The 13431-nt window shown below is 45.4% G+C and overlaps 1 protein-coding gene across 2 annotated transcripts in view; it reads right to left on the reverse strand.

The window, feature by feature from the left end:
• The window catches only part of oxr1a (oxidation resistance 1a), a 60706-nt gene extending 51935 nt beyond the window's left edge, over positions 1-8771 (reverse strand). For both annotated transcript variants that reach the window (XM_080540256.1, XM_080540254.1), the window contains exon 1: positions 8621-8771. In XM_080540256.1, coding sequence (XP_080396382.1) covers positions 8621-8756 — 136 coding nt within the window. In that variant the 5' untranslated portion in view covers positions 8757-8771. The remainder of the gene's footprint in view (positions 1-8620) is intronic.
• Between the last annotated feature and the right edge of the window lie 4660 nt (positions 8772-13431).

Genomic DNA, 13431 nt, shown 5'->3' on the forward strand with positions numbered 1-13431 from the left:
TAATACTAAACCTTGCCTGATGAAAGTGATATTCCCCAATGAAAACATGTACTGTACGATAGGGGAAGTGTTCCTAGCAAACATTAAGCAAACCTAACATTGAATAGTAGATCAGGAAACCGTTCAATATCCAAACATTAAATACCTCTGTGACATTTCCTGGGGTGCTATTCAACATTGTGCCATTGTGTATGACATTGAAATAACCTAAGGAGTGGCTTTTATGTTAGAGGTTTGCGAGACAAATCTCAAGTTTTAGCATAGAGATTTATTGTCTGGTTAACTACATGTTGCTGCAGTTAAACATATCGTATCTGTCATTCTGTAAATAGCAGTAATAACATCCATGGCATTTTCTAATCTGGGGTGACATTGGAAGGGACAGAGTTAGGTAACATTATCAAACCCTTGTCTTGTGTGCTCTGGATTGATGCTGGTCTTTGGCCCATGCTGGTCTCCATAACTCACTCAAACAAGACTCTCCTGGAACAAACCTGTTTACTGCCAGATTGATGAAACCAAGATCTACAGTGTTGTTTTTTTATTTGCTCTGTAGGACAACGGAAGCAACATTGGTTTAATGGATAGCTGTACTGCACCTGGTCGCTAAATCTTACAGCTACAAAGGTCTTGCCTCACTCAGCAACACAGACGGTGTTAATACATTCAGTGTGGGTGCTTAGACCTGGGCAGGGCAGGAATGAGAAGGGCACAGAGAATAATAAGTAACAACTAAAAAGTCAAAATCCAGGAAAGCAGTGATGACATTCTGAGCCCGTAACCAAGTTAACATCAAAACTGCACAATTGCTGTCAGGAGATGAGTAACGCATACTATTAACCTTTGTAGGAAAAACGGTTCCCGGTCCTCCCAGGCCATAGCTTTTTGTCTTGACATCAGCCTGTGAATGTTAAACTGCAGTGAGCATGTGGCCACATCTGAACCACTGAGACAGTCTGTCTGAGACACCTGAGTCTGTCAGACAGGCACACACCAGGGTGGAATTCAATTAAATCTGCTCTGTGGGAAACCTAAATAGTGAGAGACAACTATTAACAACTACTAACAACAACAACAACAACAACAACAACAACAACAACAACAATATCCTGATGCTGCTACAACTACAAGAAAGCATGTTTAATCACTATTAAGAATTGACTGGACAATGTTTTTTGTTTACAAAACAAAAATACTATAATTTCATTTCATTTATAATTTTTGGAATGCATAAACAATGCATTTTTTCAGCACTGCATTTGTGATTGAATGGAGCCTCTGAAGCCGTGTTTCTGCAGGGTCTTTCTTATCAACAGAGGAACACTCTGGGTGACCATGGTGTCGTGTGGGGAGCCCTCACAGAGGCTTAGTGGTGGAGGGGTCTTATACAAGATTACTCTGTTTGCCTTAAATCCTGGTAGTATGTGTGCCTCCCGGACTCTGGCAACATTGTCCACACGGGGATCCACACGGATCTGGGGGTCCTGGGGGGGAGATCGAAGGTGGGGTAGGGCCGTGTTGCAGGACAGAGCTCTCTAAAGACAGTACATATATACTGTATGATGGTAGACAGAGAGAGAGAGAGACACTCCTAGTCAGTGTTGTATTTGGGAGCTACTCTAAGCTGTCTGATGCTACGTGACCAGCCTGTGCAGGCCCGGTTCTTATCTCTGCACACACAAGCAGCTTGGCTGGCATGGGCAGCGTGGCAAGGCTGCTGCTGCTGGGGCATGACCGATAACTCTTCTGGAGACGGGGGGGCTGAGGCCTGCTACTGCTACGTGACCTGGGGGGAGGAGGGGCCCTCCTGGACATGGCTGGGCCTTGCAACAGCTAACAACCGCCCCACACATCCCCCTGCCCACTCCACCCACTTCCTCCTGGCCCTGGCTGTCCAGTGGTCCAGTAATTCCATGGCTGGTCAGGAAGCCTCAGGTCATTACACACCACATTGTGCAGGACTGACTGACCTTTCTTGCTAATGGTCCTACTGGGCACGTCATGTCCTGTGTTCAGTCTGATCTGTGAAAGCTTTGGGTCAGGAGGGTGCCTCGGAGCTACTCTCCTACTCTACAGCTACTGCTGTTACTCAGGTAGCTACGCCTCCCAGCAATCTGGCTCAGGATCCGGATCTCACAGAGGTCAAACTCAAAGAGCTGCAAACCGGAGAATGGGCGGAGAATGAAATGAAGGGCAGCAAGACATTATCATTTCGATGGCAGAAGGATCCATCGGAGTGGAATCGTTTTGACATTTCCAGCTGGACCACAACCCACCATTAAGGCCCAGTGTACAGCTTCACCTTGACTTCAAAATGACATGGCTGACAGCCTGATATTACTTACTGACATTGCCGTTGGTTTATAATGTGCAACTCCTTCTACAGTATACCATGCCGTACATGCCTAGCAATGGATGCGGATGATCATCTTTCACCCAAAAAATACATTTTTTGAAAAAGTTAATAAATGTCCCAATTCGTAATAATGTACTGTTTTGCATAATGCTTGTGGGGGATGACTAGTCATTGCGTACCTAATTGCCACCCCTGGCAACTGTTACTATGTGTAAACACAAGCAATGCACCACCTGAGACAATTACTACAAATGCGAAGAGAAAGCTACATTTATGTTCTGCCTAAAGCAGTGACCATAACTGTCAACAACCATAATGTTTAGCACCTACCATTTACAGATGTGAAGATGGGGGAAATCCTGACATTATTCCAGCAGAAAATAAACAAGACAAACTGTGTATACACCCCATAACTAAAGAGCCTAACGGCAGCCAGAGCCTAACCGGCCACTTGATTCAATGTATTGAGCGGCTGCTAATTCAATTCAGGCCTGTGAGTCTCTTTTCATGGAATTGCATATCAAGGAACCCTTGGTGGGAGCCTAAGGCCCTGAAAGCAGGACACTATAACAGCCCCCCAACACCAGTTCCTCTCCTCTCTGACCCCACAGTGGGAAATTCAATGAATAAGTAACATGGGAATAATCATTCATATGGGAATAATCATTCACATGTGCTTGGGGGCAAGGCCACGGCTTTCAAGGTGTTAGAGTATGCAATGTGTGACACTGGGTTGTTTATTAGCATTTCTATTACTGGAGAGATCCCATATAAGTGTGGAGTAGGGCCTGCAGCTTTTCCTGACTAGAGCCCATGCACACAACCAGACATGCATGCGCAGGAGCCACACACAAAAACAAACACGCATGCACGCACACACGCACACCAGAGAGTATATCAGATACTGCTGGGCACAAACTGTACTGTAATTGTCACCCAGGCCAGGTCTCCAAGAAGTCTGGTGTTATTCTGAGAAGACTATTTAGGTTTTAGTATGCAATGCCATGCTCTCTTCTTCCTTTTGTCTGTGTGTCCACAAAGATAAGTCAAACAGTGCTGTAATGTGATAAAATGTCTCACCTCAGACTGTGGCCAAGGTTGGAGCAATGTACAAATCAGTCTCCCCCGGCCGTCCTTGGGACAGATTCCAGCTCACAACCCCGCGGGTCAGACACACAGGAAATACATTAGGGAATAACGAGGCAGACAGAGAGAGAGAGAGAGGGGAAAGATACAAGAGGACAAGGCGAACAATCCACCTCTCAGAAGCCATTAGTGGCAGTGACATGCTGTTAAGGCTGTGCACCTTCCCTCACAAGGCAAGGCCAGCTCCTACAGTACACCTAGCGACTGACACACAGACAGGAAGCATCGTCAGTATCCGTCACTGTCTTAAGACTCATCCTTCTGATCTTCACAAGTCTTAAATAAACAATCTAGGTATGATCTCAAGTTCATGACCTCAAGTTTAAAAGTTGTCGTACAAGTTATCGTACTGTATGTGTGTATATCAGGACTCGGGCCCTGAATTGAGTCACTAAACCCGTTTTTGATTGGACAAACCTGTCTGGAATGTCAGTCAGAAAGCATGAGGAACATGCCGCAGATATCTGACAGCGTCAGAATTCTGAAATGTACTGTATACATTACTGTACTGTACTTCATCTGAGAACATGAATGGGCTCAATCCCATCGAAGTCTAAGAGATACACTATATCAATGAGGCGAAATTAGATGTCATATGTCTTGGAAATTAGCATAATGTGTCTGTTGAATTAGACGCATGCAATTTACAGTATACGTGCAAATGTGCATACCTGAAATAATTTGTCTTACTGACGAACAATCATCTCACTGACGATCAATTGTCATTACTTCAGTTGTGTATCTCATGCACTCTTACTGTACAGGGGCATGAACACGGGTGCTGCTGCACAGCTGTGTGACTAAGCACTAGCACTAGACTCCACGGTCCTCCAGAATAAAGGCTATCATGGCATAAAAGGTCATGCGGATGGGACCGTACGCTTGTGAGGCCCGTGTGTGAGGAGCCATGGGGATCCAGGAAAGGAGCTCTGCAGGACGTCTTAGCTTTCACTCTCTCATCCTCTCATCCCTCTCTCATCTATCTGGAGCGCACCGTGCTGGTCCCTCTCTGCGAGGCCAGGAGAGATGCAGACGCCCCGGGGGAGCTACCGGGCCTCCTCCGCCGTTCTCCGCTCCAGCTCCAGTCAGACAGCCATAAACATCCCTCCCTCATCCTCCATCGCCGCCCCCTGCTGTTCCTGTCGCTCCCGGCCGGCCCCTCCCCCCCCCCCCCCCACCCTCCCCGCTATACCCAGTTGTCCCTCGCCGTCTTCCCTGCCCCCCCCCCACTCCCTCCCTCAGAGAAGGTCTGTCTGAAAACATGGACCCCCCTCGGTTTCAACAGCCTTATAGCCAAGGAGACAGGCACTCCAAATACCCCGGGTATGTGTTACTTTTAAGGAGGAGACGGACTCTGAGGATGGTGTGTAACCCCGAATAAGCAGGCCTGTTAGGAGTTGTCATCCCTATCTGTGTTAGAGGCATGTGCCTACAGAGAGTGGTGATGATGCAGGTGTAGGCTGTATATCTACATCCATCCCACTTGGGACCGAACTGTAGCTGACATCAGGAAGACCTTTAAAAACTCAGTGTGTGACACTCTCACCGTGACATGCAGATCTGTGCACGTCACTCCTCTGTCAACCAAAAACGGACACCGAAATGTCCCTGAATGTGAAATTCTGTATAATACCATAAAAGAAAAATCCATCATCTCTCACACAAAGGTGAACATTGTGGTGGAACTTTGTAGGAGGCTCATCGCTAGTTATTAAAATGTCTGTGACGGATGTGCCTTTATGGCCTAATGACGGCTCTGTCTGAAAGCTCGCAGACAGCACAGCAAGCTGCCGACATTATTATTTTCATATTAGAATAAATTAGCATGATCTGGATTGCTAGGATCCAAATGGGATGGATGTGCTGCTGCAGCCTGGGGGTGGGGATTACTGAGCCCCATCAAGATCACAAGAGTTTTAGAAGGAGGGAGGGGCTGTCACTAATCAATGTCTAGTTACCCGTTATTAAAACGCCTAATGACCCCACACATACAGTATAGGCTAGCCTCTCAACAGTATGTTATTACAGTGGGGGAAATAAGTATTCAACATATCAACAACGTTTTAATTCAACATATTTATATTGCAACTATTCACACGGAATTTAGACCAGACATTGCGTGACGTTAGAATTATAAGGTTCTATCTCCATTTTGGTCAGAATTGAGTGTTTTACATACCAATTTAAATGGTAATCTGATCCATTAGGTGTTTATTAATGCCTGTGTGGTGTTATTTTTAAAATGATGATTTTTGTTTTGTTAATAAAATTAATTAATAAAATACAAAGGTTCCATCTCACAAAACATAATGGAATGTAAAAACGTTGACGCTCAATATCTCTGAACTACCCTAAACGGAGATAGAACCGTATAATTCTAAGCTCATGATTGACTCAATAACTACCCAGCTAAAGAAATGGTAACACTCCAATCCATAAAAAAAGTAATGTGCCATAAAGGGTTGATTTGTTGATTTGTTGATTTGTTGATGAATACTTATTTCCCTCACTGTATCTAGAGAATGATTTTATGTATGATAGTCTGATCAATGGTTTATCAAATAGACAACAAAAATATGTTGTACTGCTTTGAAGTTAAAGTGCGTAACAGTTTGAATGACAAAGAGGTCAAAAATCAAGAGATTGTCCACCTCTCCACGTTCCCTTTTTGACCTGTGAACTCTCTCATTGACTTATCACTGACTGAGGAGATGCTGACGACCCAAATCAATCCATTCTCAAGCTGTTGTCAGGCCCTGGCCAGGGAGGGCTGCGTCAATAGGAGAGAGGGCTCTATAGAATGCTTATCAGCGGAGAATGCTGGCAGGCTCTGTGAATAGATGTCCACACTGCTGACATTCTCCCTTCACCGTATTGCAGCGCTATTGGCCTGTTGGCCTGAAGGACCGAGCTCTGTTCACACACACATCACTCCTCTCTTGGCAGCCTGCTACTGTGCCACTGCTAAAGGGGACCAGCCATGGGTTTAAAACCCCCTGCATTCATTTACATTGATAATCACATCAGCTCAAGGACACATACTGTATGAAATTCTAATTCAGAGCTCTTGGCATCGTTTTACATTCCGCCTGATGGAATCCCGTTGAGGTTTGTGGTCGAGTGACCACTGTGAAATAGCCTGGTTAACACAAATTACCTTCATTACCTCCAATTATTTACCTTTAGAATGTAGGCCTAGTGAAATGTACGGTAAGTACGGTAAGGTATCTAGGCCAAGTTAACTTGCATATCATACCTAAGGATATTAGTTCTAGATTAGCAGTCAGCCTAATGCTGTACTTAAACGTCCAGTATGTAACATTGCAGCGTTCTAACAGCTTCCTAATGGTTGTAATGACTGTGTTTAATCGGTAGTGATCAGGGAATGAGAACCCTTGAAATAAATATTTCATTTACCAATGCTGTTTTGGTCAGGAAAAAACACTGTGTGGTTGTGGTTACTGACAGGGGTGTTCTAGGGGGAGTGGACTTTCGTCTTTCTGTCTCTGGTGGCTTCCTATCCCAATCATGTGCGCATGCAGTAACACAGCTTATGTCCGACACTGCAAGTCCATTTCGGGGGGATTGAATATTTCAGAGATGGCATATTTTAGATAAACTATACTGCTATTAGAGCCCCGCGGTGGCGCAGCGGTCTAAGCACTAGCCACTAGTGCAAGCTTCCCACCGGGGACTGGGATCGAATCCCGGTCTCGCCAGACCCGGATATGGCCAGGGCACACAGGGAGCGGCATATTGAGCGGCCGCTCCCAAAGGGGGGTATAGGACTATTTCCGGACAAGGATCCGTCGTGCAACACCGCCCCCTGGGTGCCGGAATAACGGTGTCGGGCTCGAGGAGCCAGTCAGCTAGTCTGCCTGGCTATCTCCTCTGGGACTGCCGGCCACGGGGTCGTGCGGCGGATCCTACGCAATAGGCAGGGGATAATTGGATGCTAGGTTGGGTTCAATTGGATACCAAATTGGGTGAAAAAGGGATAAAATCAAAAAAAAAAAAACTGCTATTAAATAATCTGTTATCGATATAGTACGGGCTACTGGTCACTGCACCGAGACATAATGAGCAAAAATAGTGATATTTATTTGGCATTTCGTGTTCTTTATCAAACTGGAGTCATCCTCATAGTTATTCTCTGAAATCCATTTCATAAGGAAAATCTTATGAACAGATAAAACAGAGGCTAATCAGAGTTTAGCATTCAGTCATCGGCCCTGAATGTCATTGTACTGTGTCCATTCTGCAGCCAATTTGACTCCCTATCAACAGCCGATTGAGATAGAATGTAAGATACAACGTAAAACCAAATGATTCATTTGAGATGACTACATGTGCAGAATAACCCGTGCTGAAACTACCCGGTCCAACCTCGAACGGAGCAGCTTGCTACAGTAAGCGAACGAGAGAGTCAATTGGCCAATCATATCGGACAGGAGGGTGCTAAAGAGACCCATTACAGTTACAATGTCAGTGTGTGCACTGAATGACTTCATCACAACTCATTCTATTATCTCAGAAAGTCTGCTTCCTCAGGTGCGATGGCTAGATCTCTGATACGTTATGCCGGCTAGCACCAGCCAACCCAGCACCCAAAACACTGATGATGTACTGTGCTGTACCTCAGGGACAGGAATGTCACAGCCATCTAATGACTGAAATGCAGGAATGAATGGCTAGAGGGAATGAGGCCATCTTGGGTTTCGGAGGAATGTGAAGGCATCGGGGACATGTGAGGCAGACACACACACACGCACGCACGCACGCACACGCACACACACACACGCACACACAGACACACACACACACACACACACACAGACACACACACACACACACGCACACACAGACACACACGCACACACACACACACACACACACACACACAGACACACACACACACACACACGCACACACAGACACACACACACAGACACACACACACACACACACACACACACACACACACACATACACACACACACACACACACACAAACTCCCAACATATCTTCCTGCCACATACTTGTGTCCCAAAGGCCCCCAAATGGAAGAACATGCACACACGGATGGGCAGATCAGAAATTCTAGCACTCTCATTTACCTATGGTGTAGCATCGCTTCAGCTCACTGCACCGGGGACTGCGTCTTTGGGAATTGGTTGCGTTGTTTTCTTGCACCGCAAATGTGGTTGTCTTGGCAACAGGTGGTGCAGTTTTGTTGATCGGCGAGGCTGGCATCAGACTAGAGGGGAATCCTGGAGTGGCAATATCCACTGACTGGGATTTCTTCTTCAGCCTGTGAGATAAACAAGAGGAAATAATCATATTAATATGTACAGTACTTATACAAATAAGACCGCATGGTCACATGGTTATGCTGCTACACCAGGCTGGCAATGTGACCTTGACATGACAATTCAAGCTGATTCACAGTGATTCACACTGACAATGATCAGCAGTAAAGCCGTTTTACCAGACACTTGGGTACAGGGTTATAGTACTGTATCAGCAGCTGCTGATAACTTGATATTGATGTAGAGCGCAGCCAATACATGCTGCTGCAAATTCTGTGGCTGGAATAAATAAGTGAGAAGAGATCAATAACTTAAATCACTTCCTCGTTTAGGATGAATTTATCTCACACATACTCGCTAAGTACAAACCGTATCACACAATAACAGGAATACTTCAATGGAGTGTTGCGTTTTGGACATTGGTATTCTGAGAAAAAAAGTATAATGTCAACAGTACTGAGTAGTCGTACAATACATATCAGTTCAGCCAGAGTGGGGCAGTCCCACTCATATTTAGCCTTTTTTTTGATGACAGATACAGTAGAGATTTAGACAGGAAGGATGGGAGAGAGGAGGGATGACAGGATGGGCCCTATTATGCACTTCTTAACTTGCCGTCTTAAGTCTTAATTAAGACGCACCGCCAGGTTAAGACCTACCGCCACCCTTATTATGCGCTTCATACGCACTACTGCTATTATGCAGGTGTCGCTAGGCGCCCACACATAAGACGTAAGACTCCCGTGCATATATTACTCATTGTGGGAGTGTTCAATATGTTAATGAAGTGCACTAGGCGCCCCTGCTATTATGCGATCTGACTTTGCGCCTAGCGCTAAGAAGTGGTTTGAAAAGTTCTTAAGTTTAGACTTCATGCACGTTTTGAAACACGAAGCGCGCTCGTGTTTCAAAACGTGCATGAAGTCTAGCTCCTATGAACTGCATAATAGCAAACCCCTTTGACTTAACGCAGCCGGTTCTTAAAGGGAATGGCACCTGGCACGCTGATTGGGTTGATTGAGAAGACGCCCAAAACACACCCATGACTAATTTCTGGGCTTAGCGCCGGGTCTTAGGCGCCCACTACCGCACGCATAATAGCAAAGTGGCCTTGACCACGCCTCCACGTCTTAAGTTTAGATCTACCACCTCGTCTTATTGCTTAAGACTTATGAAGTGCATAATAGGGCCCGATATGTCCGCGGCTGGAATCGAACCGGGAACCCTGCGGTTACGCTTAACCCACTACGCCACCTAAGCGCCCCGAGAAACACTTTCTGGATGTGATTTTTATATACGATGGAAGATACCTTTGTTTGTCACAACACAAATGGCTACGCTGAGTGAAATGGACCACTTATATAAGATGTCTAGTGACGTCCCTGTACCACCTACAGTAGGTGAAATCAAAGATACCTAAGCCTAATTGTGAAATCCAATTAAAAGGGTAATACAGGATAAGCAACTAACCATTTATAAAGGAGATCAGTAAGCTAATCCTTATCAAACAGTTCAAAGAGTTGTACGTGCAAGTCGAACAGAAACCAATGGTTCTGATGAAAGCCATGAGGGAAATCTGTCTATTTGTTCTTTCTTCATATTGCTATTGGTTGGAAAATCATAATGTTGGAGAAATCAAGGTAATACGGTTGTCACACTTTACTCAGAGAAGTGTAAGTAAGCAAAAACAACTTAACAGATAGAAAATACTATCTATCTACAGTCCATGTGTCGCTCCTCTGGAAATGGCTTGTCAGAGTAAAAGGCCTGAAACAGCAATACGAGATTCCCAGCAATCCGTCCATCTCACTTCCGATCATTCCAGTAAAAATGCTGATGGGGACAGAATCTTTCCAACCATTTCTAACAAGCTCTTTTCCCTGGAAAAAACAACACAGCACACATGATATAGCCCCTCTACAAGGTGATGGAATACATAATCTCCACAGAAACACTGTCAATCCCTTTCGCATTGTAAAATATCCGAGGAATGTACAGAGGCGCCCAAGAACAGAAGCAAAGAGCCTCAGCAGGCAGGCAGCAACAATGAGTCAATGATGCATAGACATCTGTTATGATTGTGTAACAAACGATGTCTGATGTCGCTCTTGGATATGCATCAAGAAACAACACATTAAAGCTAAGTCACTGGTGGTAGGATTACCCTAGAGTTCTGATGTCGAAAGCTATCTTTAACACAGCAGAGAAGTCTGCAGACTGAAGCTACTAGCAAATTCCAACACAACACTCAAGTTTTCACAAACAGGACACCACAACGTTTAGATGCTGTGTATCCGCACTAAACAACGTTTAGATTGTCTAAATTGTTTAGATCGGATTTGCAGATGACTGTACTAAGACCAAGGTTGCTTTGGAGCAATGACTGCCAATGACTGCTTTGGAGTTAAGTTAGATGTGTCCAGAATATATCGTAATGAGAGGGGAGAGAGAGGGAAGGAACATTAAGCCTGGCTGGTTTTGGAGTTCTCCAGGAAACGAAAGCGCCTGTCAAGCTGTATAAAGTCTATCTCCCATGCGGTCCCTTGGGAGTAAGCAATAATTAGTGCCTCATCAGTGGAGGACCTCCTCTCAACTCTGAGTCACTGGGCTAGCATGCTGCCCTGCTCTGGGTGACAACAGACTGTAGCTGCCTGGTACCAACCTCTGAGCAGCTCAGTATCACCCACTAATCAGGACAGTCTAATCAGGGGAACCAACCAGCCAAACAATAACACTGGCCAGACTGCTACTCAAAACTAAAATAATGTCCGCCTTGGTGTTGACATATACAAATGTAATCAAATTGGAATCAAATTGGACAAAATCACAAGTAGTCAGCAAATGAAGCACATAATATGTTATGAGTGGTCTTATCAAACACGATCATTTCAATCACATTTTGATCGATTGGCTTTCTTTTCTTTTTAATTAAGCTCCACCGACCGTGTCTCTGACAAGTGACATTTTACGATGACACGAATCATGCACCAGAACCCTGGTCATAACTGGTCACAGTAAACTAGAACCCTGTAACTGGACACAGTAAACTGGCGGTATGTTAAAGTTCCCTCTGATGTTTAACTGTGACCCCAGGTGCAGAGTGGCCATCATCCACCAACTTCCCTCTCTGAACAACAGCGCGTCTGGTTTAGTCGTGCTTCAGTGGAAGCTGCCAGCTGGGACCAGCAGGTAGGAAAAACACAGTCGCCAGAAACGTCTCACCAGTAAAACCTCAAGCGACAAGTCTTCAGCATCCAGGTCACTGCGTCATAACCCAGCTTGAGATACCTCATCTCCATATCTCCAGGTGTGACAAGTCCTGGACAAATGATTGGCCCTAAATAATGCAAACTCCCACTCTTACCCCTGCGACAGAATAATCGCAGAATACTCTTATCATAGTCAGAGCTTTTGAATGAATGAATGAATGAATGAATGAATGAATGAATGAATGAATGAATGGTCTTTATTGTCATTGCTATAGTACAGGTACCAAACAACGAAATTTGGGAGGGGTGGCTCCCCTGGTGCATGACTTCCACCATGATGCAGTTTAGCAATGTCTTCATCCAAAGATTGATTCTACTGTACATAGCTTTTGCTAAAGTAAAAGTGACATTCAAAATGCAATTGTAACCGGGTAAAGCATTCAGAGCATTGTCTTCTGTTCATCTCTCACATAACTGGCCTGTGCAGAGCCTGGGCACGTCTCCAGAGGAGGAAGGTGAGGTGACACAGATGAGGATAGCTCACAGTACTGAGCTATCCATTGTAAACAACTAAGCCACCCCCCCCTCTCTCTCTCTCTCTCTCTCTCTCTCTCTCTCTCTCTCTCTCTCTCTCTCTCTCTCTCTCTCTCTCTCTCTCTCTCTCTCTCTCTCTCTCTCTCTCTTCTCTCTCTCTCTCTCTCTCTCTCTGTGTCTTCCAACCCGCCCTATCTCTCTCCCTCTTTCTGTATTACGTTGAGTAAGAAGAGGATGCTAAGAGGATGCCAAAAGCATAATTATGACTGCATGGTGTTGCAGTAAAAAAAAAAAAAAAAGCCTTTGTTACGATTCCTCATGATTCACACTTGTGGTGAGAGAGGTGCAGGAAAAGTGCATTGGGTCAAAGATAAACCCCCTGACAGATGGCAAGTACATGATGATGTAATGGCCATCCTTGGTTGGTGGACCAGACTCTCAGCCACCTGGCCTATTTCAGACAGAGGAGCCTCCCAACCTCAGAGATAAGCCATGCATCCACCAGCCCCCGCCTCCTACACGGCACCATGAAAACCTGAAAGCCCCTGGTGGGAAATTGTAGCGAGATTAAGAGCTTTTTCTTTCACACCACAGAGGGCTGATTGGCTGCCGGGTGCGTTGGCATGGTGTGTCATTGTTCTGTGGGGCCAATGGGCTGTGGCCAGAGACGGGCCAAGTGCTGGGTTGTACCACAGGAGAAGGGAAAGCATGTCAACAAAGCCACCAGCTCTGAAAGATTCTATCTATGTGCAGAAGATTATTGTACAGAAGAAGGGGGGATGGGAGCAGGCATTTTGTTTTCTTCCCCGCTGCTGCTCTGATGCCTGGTCCAGGAGGCGGCACTGCCAAGCAGGCATCACTCAGATTATCCAACTT

The sequence above is a fragment of the Nansenia antarctica genome, assembly GCF_963989245.1.
Source record: "Nansenia antarctica genome assembly, chromosome: 10".
Lineage (NCBI taxonomy): Eukaryota > Metazoa > Chordata > Actinopteri > Argentiniformes > Microstomatidae > Nansenia > Nansenia antarctica.